General features: G+C 35.8%; 1 protein-coding gene across 1 annotated transcript in view; it reads left to right on the top strand.

Annotated features, from left to right (window-relative positions):
• The window catches only part of SMC6 (structural maintenance of chromosomes 6), a 30,875-nt gene extending 12,536 nt beyond the window's left edge, over positions 1-18,339 (top strand). Inside the window, exons 14-26 of the mRNA XM_010291667.1 lie at positions 1,591-1,792; positions 1,933-2,047; positions 4,208-4,368; positions 6,069-6,204; positions 7,101-7,181; positions 8,671-8,841; positions 10,550-10,687; positions 11,434-11,579; positions 12,274-12,399; positions 13,631-13,736; positions 15,058-15,210; positions 16,824-16,921; positions 18,231-18,339. Coding sequence (XP_010289969.1) covers positions 1,591-1,792; positions 1,933-2,047; positions 4,208-4,368; positions 6,069-6,204; positions 7,101-7,181; positions 8,671-8,841; positions 10,550-10,687; positions 11,434-11,579; positions 12,274-12,399; positions 13,631-13,736; positions 15,058-15,210; positions 16,824-16,921; positions 18,231-18,339 — 1,742 coding nt within the window. The remainder of the gene's footprint in view (positions 1-1,590; positions 1,793-1,932; positions 2,048-4,207; positions 4,369-6,068; positions 6,205-7,100; positions 7,182-8,670; positions 8,842-10,549; positions 10,688-11,433; positions 11,580-12,273; positions 12,400-13,630; positions 13,737-15,057; positions 15,211-16,823; positions 16,922-18,230) is intronic.
• Positions 18,340-21,887: the final 3,548 nt, after the last annotated feature.

Genomic DNA, 21,887 nt, shown 5'->3' with positions numbered 1-21,887 from the left:
CCTCCAACTCCCCCACACCCTCTAAGCATCCGACCTGCTGTCCTGCTCTTGGACAGATTTTGTTCAAAATATCCCGTGGCTGACTTGTGGGCTTGTCAGACTTGACATGTTTTGCATGGAGTAACACCGAACTGCAGTTTTCTAGTAAAGTTTGGTTTCATTATTTTTTTGACCAGCTCTGACGGTGAATGCTATTTTCAGTCTGTGAATAGGAGTAATGGCTTCAGCATGTTCTGGATGTGTTAAGGCCAAGTACTTAAGTACTTGGCATTTACTGCAGAGTAAGAATGTGCAAACACACGTACTACTGAAGACAGACGATATAATGGAAATTTTCATGTTTGTTTAACTTGCAGCATAGCTGTTCCTCTGCCTTCACCCTTAAAGCATTAAATTGCTGATAAGCAATCTTTGCCTTGATACACTCCTGCTGAGCTGCCATAAAATTGGTACCTTAATTAGAAGCTAGTAGTGACCTGTCAAATATCTTGGAAGAAAATGTAGGCCTCCAAATATGCATAGTTGTCTCTAGAGGAGGAGAATTTATGTCTGTGTTCTCAGGGTAGCTAATCTGTTGCGGAGTTTTTCTATCTTTTATTTTCCCCCTCCTTGTAAGAAAGAAGGGAGGGAAGGGGTGCCATCCAGGGGGACCCTGACAGGCTTGAGAGGTGGGCTTGTGCCAACCTCATGAAATTCGTCAAGGCCAAGTGCAAGGTCCTGCACATGGGTTGGAGCAATTCCCAGTATCAGTACAGGCTGGGGGATGAAGGGTTTAAGAGGAGCCCTGAGGAGAAGGGCTTGGGGGTGTTGGTTGATGAGAAGCTCAACATGACCCAGCAATGTATGCTTGCAGCCCAGAAAGCCAACCGCATCCTGGGCTGCATCCAAAGCAGCGTGTCGGGCAGGTCAAGGGAGGGGATTCTGCCTCTCTACTCCACTCTGATGAGACCCCACCTGCAGGCCTGCGTCCAGGTCTGGAGCCCTCAGCACAGGAAAGACATGGACCTGTTGGAGCGGGTCCAGAGGAGGCCACAATAATGATCCAAGGGATGGAACAGCTCTCTTGTGAGGACAGGCTGAGAGAGTTGGGGTTGTTCAGCCTGGAGACGAGAAGGCTCCGGAGAGACCTTATTGCAGCCTTTCAGTACCTGAAGGGGACCTACAACAAAGCTGGAAAAATTGCTTTTTACAAGGGCATGTAGTGAAAGGCCAAGGGGTAATGGTTTTAAACTAAAAGAGGGTAGATTTAGATTAGATATAAGGAAGAAATTCCTTACTATGAGAGTGGTAAAACACTGACACAGGTTTGCCCAGAGAAGTTGTGGATGCCTCATCCCTGGAAATGTTCAAGGCCAGGTTGGACAGGTGGAAGTGGAAAGTGTTCCTGCCCATGGCAGGGGAGTTGGAACTAGGTGATCTCTAAGCTCCCTTCCAACCCAAACCATTCTATGATTCTATGAAAGGTTTATTTTAGATTCTTATAAAAACCCATAACACCACAAAACAAAACCCTGGAGTGGTAAAAAAGCACTACAGGATATTTTGTTACGGAACACAGCTCGTAAAGCCTTGTCTCTTATGTTTATTTAGGTGCTTTCATTCATCCGAAAGATGCTGAACTGACTTTGGCTATTGAATCTTGTTTAAAGAGCCTAGTGCAGGCATTTTGCTGTGATAATCATAGTGATGAAAGAACTCTTCAGCTACTGATGTCAAAATATTATCCACATGGATATAGACCTCAAATAATTGTAAATAAGTTTCAGGATACAATTTATGATGTTAGGCACAGGTAAGTTATGTTTTGAATTTTATTGCTTAGCCTTGATGGTTCAAATTATTATTAGTTGAAAAGAACTATTTGTAATTTTCTGTTTTTTTAAACAATCTTATGTGAGCTTTATGAATGGTGGTTTTTCTTCTTTTCATCAGAGGAGTTCATCATCCAGAATTCCCATCAGTTCTCACAGCATTGGAAATAGATCGTGCAGTGGTTGCCAATTGTTTGATTGATGCGAGGGGTATAGAAGCAATCCTACTGATTAAAGTAAGGCTCTATGCTCTCTATTGGTCTTTAAAGAAAAGCATTTTCTCTCTGTATGGAGCATATACAGACACTATCAGTGAAAGTATCATAATGTTCAAAAGAGGTAGAGAAAAATTTTACTTTTTTTTTTTTTCCCCCCTCTGAGGAGAGTTGAGGACCCTGATGGCTCAGTAGACCCCACTGGCATTCAATAAACTGTCAATATACCACTTCAAACGCTATTTTCTATCATGAGTGACACAGTAAACTAACAACTCATAGTGAATTTAGATATTGGGATTTATTTAAGGATCAGCAAGGTTAGAGCTTTTACCTTTATTTCCACACACTTACTTGTTCCCCACACACACCTTTATAGGTCTCAACTTCTCTCCCCAGCAAGGGAGAGCACTGCTGGTCTGGGAAGGTCAGGCAGAAAATCTTACTGGTTCGTGCTGTGCAGCTACTCACAGATACCTGTTTGAGCTGTTACTGGCTAAGGTCCCTGGGCATTCTCTAGGATTTTTCTCTACAGATCTCTCCCCATGTGTTTCCAGGATCTTCCCTGCTTGTTTCTGGGATGTTCACCACCACCTTTCTGAGCCCCTAAGTGGTCTAGTTTCCCGGTCTGAATAGTCCATGTGCATGTGATCAGCCCCCTAGCTGTTGTCTCTGTCTTGTGTCTCTGTTAGTTGGTAGGTTCAGGATGTGTCAGTTTTGTATAGTCCTGGTGTTACCAAAATTTGCAGTCAGCCCCTACCAGTTCTACCCAGCAACTGGTAGCTAGGTACCGGTTGTAGCTGCAGCAGGCTTGTGCTTGAGGGTTCAAAAGTTGCCTTTAGGATATTCAGCCATCCACTTGTACATGAAACTGTCAGCCACTTGTTAGCATTCACAGCCTAATTTATTTTTCACCTACCACAACAACCAGAAACCCTTTGGACTCTGCTGTGTTAAAGCATTTGAGATGAGAAAGTGCAAAGAAATGTGGTTGTGGACAGAGTCTGGTTAAAAAAAAAAAAAATCAATAATAGTTATTAAGTAGATTTGAATGAGGTGTCTAGCAACTGCGGTTGAATTAAGTTTACATACTATTTTATAGGAACCCATTTTTGATCACCATAAAACATGTTGATTAGCTGGTTTTTTGCTATTATATGACTTCTGATCTTAACTGATTTTTGATTTTTCTGTTATTACTGAAGATACCAGATCCTGCAGATGAGATTATGGGTAAACAGTTCAAAGACAAAAATAAGATGTATATCTTTTTATTTAAAGAAAGCAGGGTATTCCATAAGCAGCAGAACCAATGATGCTTACTTTTTGTGGATTTTTTTTTTTTTCTCCAAAACCACTTGTCCCAGTTTGTCCTCTGATATTCCTCCTGGAAAAGAGGCAGTTTATACTGTCTAAGCTGTCTCGTGCAGAGCTGAGTGACTGTTTAGCAAATGTGGCTGCTACTGTATGGGATACATAACGGCCGAACTTTCTAGGCTTTTCTCACGGCAGGGATGCTAGTTTTGTTCTTCCCCCTCTGCCTTACCTAACCACTGATTTTCATAACATTGTTCAGGTAGGGCTCAAAGATAATAATTTCAACTGAATCTAAAAGAAGTTGAACGGGTATTGTGTGGAAGAAATGATACTTCTGAATGGATAACATGATTGCCTTGGACAAAGGCAGTTCTGACCACTAGCAATGTTTTTTTTACCAGCATGTTTCCCCAAACTTAATTGAATATTGTTTGCTGTACTTCACAGCTTGCTTTGGAAGATTTTCCTGTATGTGTATTCCACTCGTGATAGTTAAATATACCTGTGCATAGTGACCTCTTGATTAGTGATTTTTTTTTTTTTCTTTCCCCATGGCAAATTATAAGAGCCTGATTAAATTATGAAACTTACAGTTGAGATAAATTTGTAATAGAATAAAAGAAATGGGCAACTAAACTAAGTGGTAGTTTTGATAACATAAATGTCTTATTCAACTAAGAAAAGCAGACTCTTGACATTCTAGATTTTTTTCACATTCTTTCATTATTGTTGTTATTGTTATTGGTACTATGTCATCAGGACTTGAAATTATTTCTGGGTGAGAACTTCAGAGCAGCTTTAAATTGATATCTTTAATTATGATTGCTTTTTCCATTGGTATAATAAGGTTATTGTATTTTTCAGAGTAGCCATAAAGCTCGTGAAGTGATGCAGTTTAATCGGCCCCCCAAAAATTGTAGAGAAGCTTTCACTGCTGAAGGAGATCAAGTATTTGAAAGACGATACTACTCTTCTGATTACCTCAGAGCCAAGTTCCTAAGCAAAGATGTTGAAGCAGAAATAAGGTTAGCATCTTGTAGTGTTGTATTTGTAAAAAGTGCACTTGTTGACATGAATAGTGGAATTGCGTATTTGTCTATTTGCACGTACGCTGTTCTCCATTTTTCTTCTGAGATTTACACTTCCTTTCTGAGAATTCTGGAAAATCTCAATGCCTCTCTGTGCTAAGTACAAACCTGAGTTGTACCTAGATATTTTTCAGCTTGTGGCATGTAAATCTTGCCCAGCAAGTAGGGTATTTGTTGGTCTGAATACGCCAGGAAATCTAGCTACCTTCCTCTTTGTTTTATGCTTGCTGAAAAAGAACATGGAGTCAAAGCTGTTTCTTTAAAAATCTAATATCTGAACGGTGGTATCATAATTTACTGCAAAGGAAGCCTGATTATTCAAACCAAAATTACATTTGCACATGTAGTCCTACTGTTTTCAAATTTTGCATCTGTGTTTTCTCAGGCTTTTGACTTCACTCATGGTAAACTTCACTCTGATAAACTTGACTTCACACCCGCCCTCCCCCCCATTTTATTTCTTAGGGTTTTTTTCCTCATTACTTTCAAAATGGTAGTATAAAAGCCAAACGTATTTCAAAGTTTAAAAACTTGAACTATCACCAAGCAAATTGGTGACAATAGAATATATTTATTTTGAGGCTCAGATTATATTACAGACATACTAAGTAAATATTTTAATTTTAATGTTAATAGCTGATAGTGTAGACTGAATGTTAAAAAACTATTTCTGTAAACTCAAAAGTTTTAAATATGTCAGTTAAGTGTACTTTGTTCATGTCAGTATATAATGAAATCCACTCAAAGATTATCTTAACTTTCAAAGCGTTACAGTCATTTCATTACCAGTATTGCCATGGGGGAATGGTGTAGGCCAGTTTAAAAGTAAAAATGTCTTCCCACCTACCCCACCTTGAGAACTTAGCCTAAAGCAATGACACATTTATCTGGAATAGTCTGTGCAATTTATTAAACACTGATTCTGGGATCAGGCTTAATCAGTCTGCTTCATACATATATAACAAAAATTGGATTAAACACTTGCATTAAGATTATTTTTTTATTTTCAGTAATATTAGTAAAGCTTCCCCTTTCTTTTGTAGGGGTGAAAGACTATCAAAGTTTTTCCATCTATAAATAATAATAAAAATAGCTTTGTTTTGAATTTCAAATAGTTACACAACAAACTAGAAGAACTAATTATGCAAATCTCTGGACATGACCTTCTTTTGTAGAAGGAAAAGTATGGGACTATAATTTTTTTTTCACATCTTTGACTGGAGAGAGAGTCCTAGTCAAAGTATTTGTTTTCTCTTAAGATGCAGTAGTATTTTTGGAAATAACACCACTGTTTAGTTCAAACATTTGCCTTGTGTGTGACAATTGCTTAACAGAAGTTAAGAGACGGTTTGAATTAGATGAATGGTTTATACGCTAGGCATTGAACTAGGACCATCAAACACCTATCTGCTGTTTATTAACTGAGTTCTGCTGTAGAGCTTTGGTGTTTCTTTGTTGATCATTAAAACCATCCAATGCGTAACAAACTTCAGATTTTTTTTTTTTTTTAGGGGAGTGCATTTTTACCCTTTGTCTTGTCATGCATTTAATTTTTATTTGTGTATTTCTCTGTGTGTGTGTAATAAATAATATCTGTGTAATATATATATTATCTTAATATCACTTTGTTTACAAAGTCACTTGGAGAAAGAAATTGAAAACAAAAAGGCACAATTGGCAGCATCTCAGCAACATTTATATTCCATTGAAAATGAGATTAGGCAGAATGAAGATCATCTTCACAGTCATCGACGACACCAAAAAGAGCTACAGGTAAAAATAAGTATAGTGTTAATTTTTAGAAACTGGTCAGTCTTCCCTATTTCATTTGACTTCTGCAATATATTTTGAGTGGATGATAGGTTTTAATGTTTATCCTTACTTTTGTTGTTTACTTTCATCATTTAGGCCACAACGATACAGGTCACATCAGTCCTAGCATATGCTGCTGTTTCTGCATGGTATCTTTTTTTTTTTCCTCTTGTGCTAAATTTCACAAATTTCTGCTGCTTTATTTGACATAAATAGGAAGTTGTTGCAGTATTTGATGCAAATTTCTTTTCCCTGCTTCCTTCTCCTTTATTTCTGTTGAGCCTTGCCTCTTAATTCGCAGAATCTTGTTTCTCTTCAAGCTCTTCATTTATATTCTTAATGCATTTTAATATGCTGAATATTTCACCTTTTAGGTTTTCTTAATTTTAATTTCTTTATAAAACATTTTACAACTATTAGTTGCCTTTCTTTGTTTTCCAGTACTTCTAGGTAGGATATGGATTTGTGGTGGCTAATGATGTTACAGTTAGGCAGTGTAAGACGATACGTACTATATAAGGTTATATTCAGTAAATTACAAATAAGAACCAGCAAAAAACATGGCACGTGGACTCAAATTGCTGAAGATAAATATTTGAAGGAAAAATAAAGTAGGTTTTATTCAATTGTCATTTTGAATGGAAATACAATAACTTAATGCTTTTGAAGTGCATGTGACTTTCAAAACAAATTATATCTTAGAAAAATGGATTCCATAGGTACGTGTGAAGAGTTCTGTCTTTTTGTAGGCACTAATGAAACTAGAAGACCAAATATCTTGCTTTCTGTGCTGACTTAAATGAACAGTGAACTTTTCTCTTAGCTAAGCTTAAGAATATGTATATATTTCTTTTCAGATAAAAATAAGAACAACAAATGCAGAAATAGCAGATCTGGAAAATATGGAAGAACACCAGTCGGTGGACATCCGTACATTAGTAAGACTAGATTATCAAATTATGTCTAATAAGGATATGAAGTAGTCTTTTAATGTTGGCAGTGTTTTGAAATAAGCAAATACTGTAGGTTTTTCAACTAGTGTACAAGTTGGATAAATAGTGAAGAATGTAACACTTGATAGAATGTCAACAATTATGGCAATGGCATGATTTTATTTATTTTTGATGAGTTTTTGTTTGGTTCTTTGTTTGATTCTTTCTTCTTTTCTTTGTCTTCTGCCCTTTTTCAAACCAATAGTACTGCAGGTTTATGGAAGGCAAGGTGGTGGTGTAAAATGGTATTCCAGGTATTTTCTTTCCCCGTTCCAGACCTGCTGTGATGTAAGAGACTGGTTAAGGAGAAGCAGTGCTGTAGGTTTGGAGGTCAGAAGTGGCATCATGAAAGCATAGATAAAGGCCGCTCTGGAGCATAATTAATGTCACAGCACTGCCACTCTGCCCAGAACCCACAGTTCTTGCTTTGCTGTAGCTTCACCATCTAGAAGTTTTAACGTTCATATATTGCCCTAAGGAAGGATCATGGTAATATGATTATTCCTTCAGCATTCTTATTCTTATCCATGTGTTCTTAAAATGTACACATAATAGTTTAAGAACAGAAAAAAAACGTTTGATCATCTGTTGTGAATTTCATGTAGGTGGCCATGAATTTCAGCTGTTACTCTGTAATAAACTAACGTATAGATGGCCAAGATTTTAATTCTGAGACTCACGTTGATAGATGTTAATAATCCTGACTACAGTTGTTTCAGTTAAATTTCATGCCAGTTTTCCCACTATTTTATCTGGGATCAACGAGAGGCTATGCTGCCCAGAATTTTTTTTAAATATAATGTATTAATTGCTGTTCCTTCACTTGGTATTTGTCTTTAATTGCTACCTTGATTTCACAACTGTCTGATTGTGGAAAAAGAATCTTAGCAATACAAGGTTTCGTTTAAATATTTTTCCCAGGTTTTGGAATATTTGTCTCTTCAGAAAGTCTGTATGATGATAGTTCATTAGGAGTAGTATAATTGTCTAGGGAACAGTGATGATCCATTTATTCTTCCCTGTATTCCTTTGTATAGTGAATATATATGTTCTACCACAGATCCAGAAGGAAGTTACCTTGTTCTTTGTTTAAAAAAAAATAATGTAGTAAAATATTAGCATGGCTAAGTCTTCACAAAATCCTAGCCCCTTTAGTGTTTTCATCACAGCTCCCAAATAAAGTCCCCTTAATTTTCAGTCAGGTAATTAGGAAATTCCTCTTTTTCTTTTGCAATTTGATTTAGTGGTCTCTTACAAGATCTGTCAGTCTCTTTGTTTGGGCTTTAGTGACAACTACATTGAGCTGTTTGTATTCTTGTTAGAGTATTGCATGTAGTCTTGTACTCTGATAGTGATAAAAAAATAAAAATATTGTACAGCAATTTGCAAATGTATGTCTCCTTTTATTATTCTTCATTTTAATCTATTTTGACAGGAAGATGAAGCTGAAGAAAATAAGGGTAAGATGGAATCTGTAAAAAAAGACATGCAGCAACAAAGCAGAAAAATGGAGGAACTGAAAAATACTCTCCAGGTAGCTGAAAAAAAATTTGAAGAAATGAAAGAAAAAATTCATCAAGTGGAAGAAACTGCTGGTCCAATTAAGGTAGCAATAATTTCGTATTGTATTTTTAATTTGTTCCCTTTGTGTAGCAAGGGGCATGAGGTTAAAAGGAGGCAGGAGAAAAGAATATCCTCCCTCCCAATACATTTAAGGTCTACCTATGAAAATGGAAATAGAGCATTCCATCTAGAGCATGTCAAGAAATAAGGCAATATTTTGAAGATTATGTTGATTGTTAAGTGTAGTTGCTATAGTGTTTTATGTTTAAACAGTTGGTTTCCAGGTATTCTTAGTCATAGATTGCAAATAAGAGAGAAGAAGGTTCCTTGGCTTTCCTTTAAGTGTATCACATTTGTTGGTTTGGCTTGTTTGTTTGTTTCTGTTAAGGCCTGGCTAAGAGTCTTCATAACTGTTCAGTTTTCAAAGTAGCATTTAAAGTTCTATATGAAATGATTGTTATTACGCAACTCAACTTCATAGAATCACAGAGGTACCAATACATAGTTTTAATTACTCAAGACTACAGAAGACACTTGGAAGTTGCAGAGAAGTAGCAAGACTTGAGATAAATAGCAGAGTGGTGGCAAGCAAGATTTGATATTGGCAAATGGAAGGCAATCTCATGGTTTGAAAATGGAAAACAGAAATAACAGGGTCCAACACGTTTACAGTATTGTAAAAAGGTAGAAGGATGGAATGAGGAAAATCTTAGTAATGTCACTATAGGAATCTCTTATGTGCCTCACTTAAATTGTACATTGCTATGTAGTCAGCCCAAATTAAAAAAGCAAGAGTAATCAAAAAGAGGAAAGAAACAGGTAAGGAAAACAACTGATAAATACGTTAGTTATAATGTATCTAATATGGAAATTCTAAAGATATGTTCTATTTAGAAAGAAAAACTGTGTAAGGAAAGAGAATAGATTTATTCAGAATATTAGAACATTATTGATTGTTATTAAGAGTACTAAACACAATAGAGGGCAACTGATGTACTGCTATGTGTTCTACAGTTTAATGAATTGTTTTCATATAGCAAGTTGTGGCTCTAAGGCAGGAGTAGAAAAAGGTAAGAGCATCAGTTATTGTTGGTGATAATTACTTTTCTTGTTCGGTGTTTTTTGGGTGTTTTTTTGTTGTTTTTGTTTGGTTTGGGGTTTTAATTTTTAAAATTTATTTTAAAATAAAAATTTTTTATTTTTTAAAATAAGACATCTAGTTGACAGGGATGAGGAAGAAAATTGTCATCTAATTTATGTCATTCTTTATACCTCTTGCTCTGGAAAGATACAATATCACTTCAGCTGTATCAACACGTATATAGTATAGAAGTTGCTATGGTCTGCATCATATTATAGGTATAGCAGGACACTGAATTTTCACACAGAAATGCAGTTCTGGCTGATGTCACACAGGCATCAGAAATTTTGGCTCGAGAGTGGTGTAAAAAATAAAGGTAGTTTTTGGAGGTTTAAGAGAAAGGATGGCTTTTTCTCAAAGATTAAAACATCCCCTCAAGATATGACTCCTAAAAACATTACAGTCATGTATTTTGTCCGTGTCAGAATTGAGTATAGACTTTCTGATGAGTTGCTGTTAAAGCTCCTGGACTTCAGAAGGAGTACTCTTACTGAAAGCAAAATAAATTAGTGTTAAAAACAACATAATTATTTGTGATAAGTCAGTAAACACTAGAGGGATGCTTAGGAAGTTAGCCCAAAGAGCTCACACCTTGATTTATTCCAAACAGGATGAATTAAACAAAGCAGACACAGAAGTGGAAAATAGTAAACGCCGTCTGCAGCACTATGAAGACAAACAAAAAGAACACTTGGCTTGTGTAAAAAGCCATAAAGAATTACTAGCTGCCAAAGAAAAAGAATTAGAGGTAGGTGTGGGTTTTTTTTCTTCGGTGAAGTCAGAGGGACATGATCCTTCTAATATTTAATAATAAATCATTACACTTCCATATAGAGTATATTAATAGTCAGCTACACTGCGTATTCTCTCACCTATGTCTTAAGCTGACTGTCTAAATCAAGTAAGAGTAATTTTGTATAAATGAATCAAAGCCTCTTTTTGTCTGGCAAAGCACCGTTTCTGTCTTGACAGATACGTTAGGCATTACCCATCTAGGACTCTTTCTTCTTTATTCTGCCATGAAAAGATTAAAATGACTTAACCATAAAATTTGCGTTAAATTCAGTAATACTGGTTTGGGTTTTTGTATGCTAGGTTTTTCCTTATACAGACCTCATACCTGACCTTTTGAAGACTCATCTAATCTAGCCTTAGTAACTAACTTTGAAATCACATCCCCAAAGACTTTTGGAAGACTGTGCTGTTTAGATACGGTGAATTTGGTTCCTTATTTATCTGTATTAGCTAAATAACTGTGAATATATGATCTCATATACAGTTCTTAGCACTGAAATAACTGCCTACCTATAAATGCTGTTAGTAAAATTGTTGATGATAACTAGGTTTGCTGTGATATGTACAGAAGCAACGATATGAAAATATTGTTACTGCTTGGAGACCTTGTTTTTCCATAGTACAAAATATTTGTTGTGAAGACTAAAGAGATTTTTTTGAAAAAGGTAACGATTAATTGAGTTTCGAACATTACTTTAGGAAAAAATTGCACAAGCTAGGCAAATCTACTCAGAGCGCATAGAGGTCAGCAGAACTGTTAAGAGTCTTGATGCAGAAATGAATCGCTTGAGGGAGAGGATAAATTCAGAAAATGATCGCCACGGAAACAGAGAAGAAATAATACAGTAAGTTATCTTTAATGTCTAAAGTAATTCAGGGAAGATGGAAAAGATAGGGGAAAGAAGAGTTTTGTTGGTGACTCGCAATGCATTTATATGTGTTTTTTAGTACTTAAACCACGTATGAAGGTACAGAAACATGCTATGCTGATTGCTTAGTCAACCATTACTGAACAGCCTTAGGAGTGTTGAACTACCCCCTAGTGATTTTAGGTGGTGTCTGTACTATATATATGAAGTTACCAATAATTAGATACCGTCTTAGTGTTTAGAGGTATCCCAGCTACGACTACGTGGTGTGAACATAACCCACCTTTGTTCTGGGATGCAGTGAGCATTAAGCATACTTCTAGCTTGAATAACTAATGCAGAAGTTAAGCAATTGAAGCTTTGACTGCAGTGTATTTCAAGGAAACACCTCAGATATTCTTGAGCATGGGGAGCCCAGTCATTCATTCTGCTTGGTGTAAGAGTTTCCTTTCAAAAGAATTAAAAATAGAAGTAAAACTTCACTTTTGACTTTTCATTTGTGAATGGTGTCTTACTTGACTCATCAAATGCTTTTAGCTTTAACATAGATCATCATAAGAAAGTTTTTATTTTAATGTTTTGATTATCAAATGGAGTTTCATTGTCTACAACAATAGCTCAGTTTTAATGTAATGCATGTTGATCCTAGACTTTCTGTTAATTAAAACAGGCAATTTCATGATGCAAAGAAAAGATATGAGGATGCAAACAGTAAAGTAAAGAATTTAAAGAAATTCATTAGGCTACTGGAAGAAATAATGACCCAGAGATTCAAAATATATCGACAGTTCTTAAGGTGAGTTAATTCTACTGTAATTTCAGGGTTTAGATAAACTAATATGTAGAGGTAAGTATGTGCCCATATTCCAGAGTGAAAATTACAGAGCAGACCTGTGAGAATGAGGTATCCTTAAGGTGGTATTCACAGCAATCTTTCTAACTTAATCTTGCTCCCAGATCCAATACTGTCAAGCCTGAGAGTTCAGTGGCAGCCTAGAGTGGCAGCTGGAAAATCAATGTGATCAGTGGAGGCTCTATTTTGCTTCACACCAAAGGCCTCGACCGTGCTGTCTTAATCCAAGGCAGTTTTGTTTCAGTGGTGGTTTTGGTCAGTAAATTATCAGCAACATACTGGCATTGAAATCATCTGCACTGTCGCTGACTTTCATAGAGTACAATTAGTGGTGCCGTGCTCATATAATTTCATTGTGGGCCAAACACTTTTTCTCTCCCTGTCCTGAAAAAATTTCAAGATCTTTATTCCAATTCTGCAATTTGACAGCTTCCTCTCTCGTGGAGTGTCCGTACCAGGAGTGCACACCTCCTTTCTTGCTTCTGTCCTTAGTATCCTAGACCTGTCAATGAAGATTTTGTGCTGGCCTCACTTCAGAAGGACTGATGGTCTGTTTTACAGTGCAGTCCTTTATCATTTATCATTCCCTTCAGCAGAAATTGAGGGATATCTGTTTTGGCTATGCTTTTTGTTCTGGGATTTGGAGGGGGTGCCAGTATGATCCTGACAGATAGTAATGATCAGGGGAATCCCACCTTTGGGAGGTGGAAGTCTAGAAATACTAGTGGGTGAGATTTATCTGCAGAATTTGATGCTTGCCTTTTGGTGCTCATATATGTCTAGCAGAGTCCATGCAAATTCTTTACTATTCTTACTGTGCAGTCCTAATACTGGATAGGAAAGAACTGGAATTTGGTCATTTTCTGTTGAAGTTGTGGAAAAAAGGTGTAAAAAGCCTCCAGTCTACTGAAACAGAATTCTAGAGAATAGAAAGCCTGTACTTCTGGATTTCTTACCTTGTTACTTTGTGTCAGTGATTCTCTCCAGTATGTCCAGTACTGAATGTCAACTGCTCCAGAGCATTTGGGGAAATGTTATTAATGAGGCAGGGCTTAATATTCAAGATTATGATGTGGAACTTGATAAAAAATCTATTCTAAAAAATCTATCACTTTTTCATGTATTATAAAACTTACTGACCTAATATTTGTTTGCTTGATTTAACTGATTTAAGGCTCCTTTCTTTGAGATGCAAACTCTACTTTGACCATTTATTACGTATTCGCGCTTGCTCTGGAAAAATACTTTTTGATCACAAGAATGAGACACTTTCAATAACAGTAAGTTACTTTATATTATTTCGATTACCATGTAACGAATTATTTTTTTATATGAGATACAAGATCATGCATTGCAAAGGATAGAATAAATTCTTCTCCCCTTTCCAAAATGTGATATGCTAAACCGTAGGATGTTGTTGAAAACAAGCAAGAACACAATCGATATTGTTATTTTATTATGGGTAGGTTGCTAGATTACACGGAATAAATTTGGACTGTCGTCTTATGCTGAGAATAAGAATTCAGTAGCTAGTCATCCTACTCAGTCTTTCAAAATTACTCATTCCTATTCATTGGTAGGAAGTTTGCTGTTATTTCCATGATTGTATAATGTCTCTAGTTGTTATTTAAACAACTTTTAATGGCTGAAAGCGTCAATATTATGTTTTTTCTATGTATTTTGTAAGTTCATATCTTTTAACATACCTTCCAAAAAGTTTTAGTCATGGGGGTATTTACTTTTGTTTCTGTGGGAGACTTCAGTTGTAGGAATTGAGGGGAAGACTGTGTAGTGACAACATAAATATGTGTTGACACAGTCCTAATTAAACAGGTGAAGGATATGTATCTGAAGAACTCAAATTCAGTCCATAAAATGTCAAGTCATTGCCTGGCATTATCAGAATGCCTTTTTTTTTTTCATAGCTGATGTTTCATGTTTCGCATGCAAGAGATCTATATTTAGTCAAGGAAGGTAAATTTGAAAAAAAGACACACCCTTCCACGCCCACCCCCCCCCAACCAAACAAAAGACCCCACTCCAAAATAATTCATACTTTCCTGCTTAGCTTGTTAAAGGTAATGTAATTAACAGGACAAGAAAATGCTTAAGTTTAATCTTAAAGAGGGAGTGCCACAAGGTGTCGTCATAATCAATGGAACCAAAGGACTGTTCAGTGTTTCATGTATTCTGGTAAAGAAACTTCCTCCTTTAAACTCCTCCTGTAAATTCATTACTCACTTTTCTATTGTAGCTAGTAACCATGGGATTCAACTGTAATATAACTACACTGGTTGACATTTATTAAACATTGTTTAATAGCTATTAGAAATGGAGAACTTAATAAGAAAACACTGATGGAATCATTCAGTCTGTTCAGTGTATTTTACTGTGGTGGATAAAGTTGTAGCAATCCTAGAAATGTGTTATGAAATGGTTAGGAGCCATCCCATTTGGGATGGCAATGACAGTGAAGTGCATAGAATTGTTCTTAAGTGATGTCTATCTGTTCATCTGTAATGTGTTTGCTGTTAAAATTGTGATTCTCTTCGTAAGTCTCCATCTCAGGTTTTAAAATTGCTCTAATATTTTTATTTCAAGGTTCAGCCTCGAGAGGAAGACAAAGCTGCCCTTAATGATGTGAGATCCTTATCAGGAGGTGAACGTTCCTTCTCAACAGTTTGTTTCATTCTTTCTCTGTGGTCCATTACTGAATCTCCTTTCAGATGCTTGGATGAATTTGATGTCTACATGGTATAGTTTAAACTTAAGTTAAACTTTTAAACTTAAACATTTGCCATTTTGATTTGTATATATTAGTGAAATAGTTGGGTTGTATTTGGTTAGATTTTAAAACACTGTAGTTAACTGTAAGTGATAAATAAAAAAACCCCAAAACCTCAATCCCTGCCAGACAAAACTTGTTCGGGATCTTGTTCACTTTGCTTAGTGATTTTTGAAACTTACTCCGTTTCTGAACTTGATACCCAGAGCTATGAGCATCTGCGTTACTTTACATGCTTAAAACTTAGTTCAGTGCAAAAATCACAAGATATAACTTTTTATTAGTTCCCCAAGCAGTTGTTGTGTTTGTCACAGGTTGCCTCTGTACATTGCTGTGACAGTTCTGGGCTTAGAATGTGCTTTGGCGTCTACCGATTTTAAGATCAATGTGTTTTTTTTCAGAGGAAGTGTAGCAATTGAGTTCACTGTTGCTAATGTCAGCTAAAACTGATAAACCTCATCTTGTGGTTCCCTGGGTAGGCAATTAGGCAATTTTTTAAATATATTTTTATTTCCCCTTTATTAGTATGCAGTGTAGTATGGTTTGAGAAAATAATTAGTGCTGTGAGACAAATAGTTGATACTGTATTATTTCATTTTGCCTTCAGTGTCCCAATGATTTATTTACTCTGAATCACAGAACTATAGGGAAAATTCCTTTTGAAATTCTTTATATACACAGTATGCATCTAAGGTGGTCAAGCAGTCATTTTCAGCGAACTTCCAAAGCTTAGGTTCTCTTTTACAAGTTAGTTGTGCAGAAGATTGTCTGTCTGTCCAGAAAAGGGTGGATACTCAGAACCGTAGGCCCTGCAGACAACTTCCATGTCATCTATTCCATAAATAATTCCACACAATTTGTCTTTCCACTGTTGTGGCAGTAAGTGCAACCTTACCGTCTCCATGTTCTGTAGTGACTTTGTGTGTAATCCTGGAGACCCACCACAAGAGGACTCCATCAGCACATTGGCAAGGGAGATAACAGCGTATAGAAGCAGAGCTTTTTTTAACCCCTGTTAATAATAGCTTCCCATTACACATCTTTTTCAGTAAGCCTAGTGTATAAGGTTGTGTTCCAAACAGTAATAATAATAATAACAATACTACTACTAATAAAAACAAGCTACATAATAGGTTTTGTGCAGCACTTAAATCTTTTCAGGTAATTTTGAGGCAGGATTTTATAGGAAACGTTATTCTGCTAAAATACAATTCCTCTCAGCGTACCAATAAAGCAAGAAGTACTACATGTATGTCAAAGCTGATAGAAAAACACTGTGAGTAGGAGTGTATGATTGTTTTGATAGAATCATCCTATTATGTGTGTACTAAAAAGTAGAGTTTAAGAATTTCGCTGACTATAGTTTGTAGCTTTTACAATTTAACCCTGATCTTTCTCCAGCATAGTTTTTATTAGACTTTTCTTTAGCTAAGCTTTACTACATATAAATTAATTCTGGTAGGTTTTTCTACTAAGATGCTTTCTAATGAATTTATTCTTAAGCATTTGTCCTAATTTGTGCAGTAATAGGCCAGTGAAGTATACAGTCAGTATCACTACCTGATAAATCTTTTGTTTTTAGGACATGGTTAACAGAAGAATTGCAATGGATATGATTCTTAAGGTGGCTGACTCTCAGCAGCATCGACAGTTCATTTTGCTTACCCCACAGAGCATGAGGTAATAATGTTTTGTTATATTTCCTGGTAAAAGAATTACAAGGAAGTTCTATTGCAAGGAGTATGTAAAAAGTAACTATGAAAAGAAAGAAATTTTCCTGTTTATAGCAGTAGAACATGAACAATTAAGCAGTCCATTGCTGATGGTTCTGGGAATTTAATAGGTTTTTCACTCTTCCTTATGTAATGTCTCTTAATATGGTAGTTCAGTGGGACTTGAATCAGTTTTTCTTAAGTAGAACAGCTTTTTGAAATGTTTTATTGTCTAAAGTAGGCTCCTGGTAGCTCATAGCCTGTATTTCCCTCTCCCCTCCCAAAATTAACAGAAGCCCTTGCATTTTTCCGTTTTTCCTATTAATACTAACAGTACTTTCAAGAAGTTTGTCAATTGAGTTATGATTTTTTTTTTATATCACTGATCTAGAAACTGATAACTTACTCCTTACTACTTTTTTTTTTTTAATCTAGTAGCCCAAAATTCTTAAAAAAAACCCTACATACAAGTCCCTGGTAAAGCCACGTCCATCTTAAGGGGACAGTCACTGTCTAACCTTATTCAGCCCACTCTTCTCTCAGCCAAACATAATCAGTGAAGCCTGCAGAGGATAATTAAGCAGTCAGTCCTCAAAATGAAGTTGATTTATTCTTAGTTGTCTTCCCTTACTAAAATCTATAAAAAGTAGAATAATGGTAGCCTGTTGTTATTTCAATGGAAATGCACTGGGGGGAATTTCTGAAACTGTATTCAATAAACATACAGGAATTTTCTGTATGGTTACTGTTTAATAATTCACGTGCAGCTTGGTTATGTTATGTTTGTTCACATGTATGTTCAGCAAACTAATTTAACAATAGTAAGGAGGCACCTTCAGGAAAAAATATATTTAAGATAATGGGTGGAGAATCCTGTATAAATGTATGTTTAGTAAGTTTTCTTAGTATGATGTGCATGATTATACATGTATAAAATGTGTGCCACTGCAGGATCTGTAAGGCAAATATGAACCATATTTGATTATTATTTCATTTGGAGTTTCTCTTAAAATAACCTTTTCCATAATTAAGGTAGTCTAATTGTTAGAAGTCACATGACTGAAATCAGTCATTGTCTTTACCTGAAGTTTTTACTGAAGTCTGGCTCCAGTATCAGTTCAGTGAAGCCAGAACTTCACACCATGTTACTAGTTTTTAAAACTGCCAAAGAAAAAAGGAGTTATTTAAAGGAAAATATGTAATGGAAAGAATCAAATGCAAATACTAAAACTTGTGGAGGAGAAACACTGTTTAAATGATGCATACTTTATTTTTAGTTCTCTGCCTACGAGTTCCCGTATTCGAATCCTCCGAATGCAAGACCCAGAAAGAGGCCAAAGAACGTTGAATTTCCAAAATAGGAATGACAAAGAGGAAGATCAATAAGTACCTCTGTGCATGAATATGGCATATTACTGAGGGTAAATGTGTAATGATGTGTGTAAAGTTACTAATTCCTGATGCTGGATAAAAGGATCTTTTGTTAGATACCTCAGGAAAACAAGAGGTTCCTGTATATTTTTTTTAATTTTCAAATTCTTTTTTTACAGAACTACTGTCTGTGTACAGACCTAGAATAAGCACAGTTCTGATGAGAAAATCCCGAATGTTCAGTTGGTATTTTTAACTACCAACTAGTAGAATTTTTTTATCAGTTGTTCTGTTTATTATTCTGGAAAATATGAAATATATTGTGTATAACTATGGAGTAATATTTTAATAAACGGTGAGAACTGATACTTGTGGTAATGTTTTAGTGTCTCTACACACTTAAAATTAGTATTAAGTTAAAAATGTTGGTTTCTTTCTAGCTCTGCTTTATTTCTTAAATGTATGCTAATTAATACGTGCAGTAAAACATGTTTCATTTTTTTTCCAGTGGAAGCAGCTGAACATGAGGAACTATTAGTACTTATACTGTATACTTTCATAATTAGAGATGTCAAGAATTTATTTGCAGTATAGTCTCTGGGCAGGAAGAAAGTGCTTTTATTTCTTTCGAAAGAGTCTATAGGGAAGAACTATAGTTTCTTTGGACATGAGCATACAAAACCTAGCAAATTGTGGCTTTATAAACTTAGATTCTTATTTCCAATAAACTAAGTTCTTGCACAGTCTGAGTTTGCAGGTATAGACTAAGTCTGTAGATATTCATTATATTGTAACAAACTAGAATAATGGAAGTCCTTCCAATATAGAGGAATGAAGTGGAATAAGAATTTGGAGAAATAATACAGTAACTTTTCTACAGCATTGTAGGCCTGTGTGTTGTTGGGTGTTCCTGCCACCTCTCCCCTCCCCTCCTCCAATAGGACTATACTAGAGTAGTTAAAATAAACTTGCTTTAGTTAAATAATACAAGCATTTATTTGGGATAAGAGGGAGAAAGAACTAGGTTGTTGAAACTGCCCCAAAATAACTTACTTTCCTGTTTTCCTTTCTCCAGGAACTTGAAATTGTTGGGAGCTCTTCAAAAACAATCACTTTTTTGAGTACAGCATTAGGCATGCTTTTTTTTTTTGTGTTATGATGATACAAAAGCCATTGAGATTATTCAGAGAATAGTTCTGCAGTTTCTACAGGTATTTACCAAATAAAAATTACTCAATAAAACCTCATTGCAGTGTAAATTTTAACTTGACTTTGTAGCCAAATTTGGTTTTAGCTGCTGCACTGTATTTTGTGTTCTTTAAGGTTTAGTTTTTACACAAGCATGTATTAAACTTGCATATTAAACTTATCTAAAATACGGAAGCTAGTGAAGAATTGAAGGGACTACACTGAGAAAGCTAACTGCAGCTCTAGTGCATTCTGACTTAATGCCTAAAGTCTCGTGATCTTTTAAAGGCTTCAGATGTTTGCTTCTGAAAACCCATGGTAATGGGGCAACAGACTCACAGCAGCCCTGAGGAGGTTACTGACAAAACAGGGCCAGGCTTTTTGTTGAAGCATGTGACAGAAGAGACAGACAGTGGTCATAAATTGAAGTGGGGAGGTTCTGGCTGGATAAACCAGGGGGAGGGATTGTTCATGATGAAGATAGAGGCATTTGAGCATGTTGTCCTGAAAGGCTGTAGAATCTCCATCCTTAGAGGCTCTTGGGGTCTGACTAGACTGCTGCATCTCTTTTAAGCAGGGGGTTGGACAAGAGACCTCTGGAGGTCTCTACCAAACTAAACAATTCCATAATCCTGTTATTTGATGGAATATATATTAAATATACATAGGACTTCAGGATTATGTGAAAATACAATTTTCACAAAAGGTGGGGAGGGACCCCTACAAAGTGCCTACTTGACAAAACTTGTCTGGAGCACAAGTCCAGTTTGTTTGTACTGCGAGATCTCGATAGTATTACATGATCATGAACCACATGTTTAGTTTGACTCGATTTTTATGATGAAACTAGAATATGTTTCAGACCCTTTTACAATATGAAATGATAGAATGGCATAACATTATTTCCTCCTGATTCTCTTCAGCATCCAGAAAATAAAGCAGAGGCAGGAGAGAGCAAAACATTTATTTTCATTAGTACTTCTATAATGAGTTATGTGGAGAAAAGAGCTTAAGGAAAATTAGCACATTCCTACTGAGCTAACACTTCAACTTTCTCCCAAGTTTCCTATAGACTTACTTGAAATATTGGAGCAGTTGGCAACAATTCTGGTCTTTGGTTCAAATCAATATATTGTATTTATTTTAATTTGCCACTGTACTTGATGAAAATGTGTGCCTGACTGTATAATTATTATAAGCAACTGTTTACATGGTAGAGGATTAGTTCTAAATAAACAGTTACTGAAGCATTTTCTTGGATGCACTTATTTACTGAAGCATTTTCTTGGATGCAGTGATCCTAAGGTCTCAAAACTGTCTTATTCTTGGTACTTTAAACCCAGAGTTTACTATACCAGCTACTTAGAGAGAATTGTGGTGCTGATGTTACTGTTTGTGACTGTTTGAGCTGTTGGCCATTTGGGATGGCAATGCATTGCTTAATGCCACATTAAAGTAAGCGGAGCCTGTCCAGATACATAAATTTGAGGTGCAGGGAAATGTGGAATGAGGTACTGCTTCTCTCTAATAAGTATATGTAGACCAAAGAGGTATAAATTCCCAGGAATTTTCAACATGCTCTCTACAACTAGTAATTTCAGCCTAAGTGGAAGAATTGGGCATATCATTCTCGGAAGTATGTAGTATTTTCAGAATGCGTGTTTTATTAAGTTACAGCCAAACATACAAAGTATACCATTCTCTAATTTGCTAAGAAGATTACCTGTGCAGTCTAAGTAAGATTCTGGTATTAAAAAATGAAGTTGAAATTTCTGCTTTTTGCTGTTTGTTTGAAATACAAAGAAACTTAAATATGAGAGGATGGCTCTGGTTGTGGCAACAATTGATTCTGTGTTTCCCCCACCATGTTTGTTAGCAAAATGTGTAAAACTGTTTCGTTTGGGTTCCCCCCCTCGATTTTAAGATGAGCTTCACTTTTAAAATTTGAAAAAACACAGAATGATTTGGTTTGTGTCATTTTATTGTCTTGATTTTTAGCTATTAAGACCACTGTCTCATTTCTTCATAAGGCAAAGGAGAAGTATCAAACATGCAATTGTAAGATGTTCAGACTTTTTTTTTTCTGCGATCCTGTCAGCAACCAACTGTTTAAAGCAACTGGGAATGTGGTGTAGGAAAGATTTTTTTTTTTTTTCCCCCTCTTTTTTTTTTTTTTTTGGCAATTTCTGTTGTCTGCTAGTTCTTGATGCTTTCCCAGGGCTGCACAGAGCTTGTACTTGCCACAGGATAGAGATAAACTTGATTGATTGCACGTAGAATCGAGGAGGAAGCTGTTCTTTTCACTATCCTTTCTCAATCATCATACTTTATGATTAATTTATCAGTAATGACTTTTGACAACATGTCTGTTTATA

This window comes from Phaethon lepturus, unplaced genomic scaffold (genome assembly GCF_000687285.1).
Source record: "Phaethon lepturus isolate BGI_N335 unplaced genomic scaffold, ASM68728v1 scaffold7497, whole genome shotgun sequence".
NCBI lineage: Eukaryota > Metazoa > Chordata > Aves > Phaethontiformes > Phaethontidae > Phaethon > Phaethon lepturus.
This window is presented reverse-complemented; position numbering and strand designations above follow the sequence as displayed.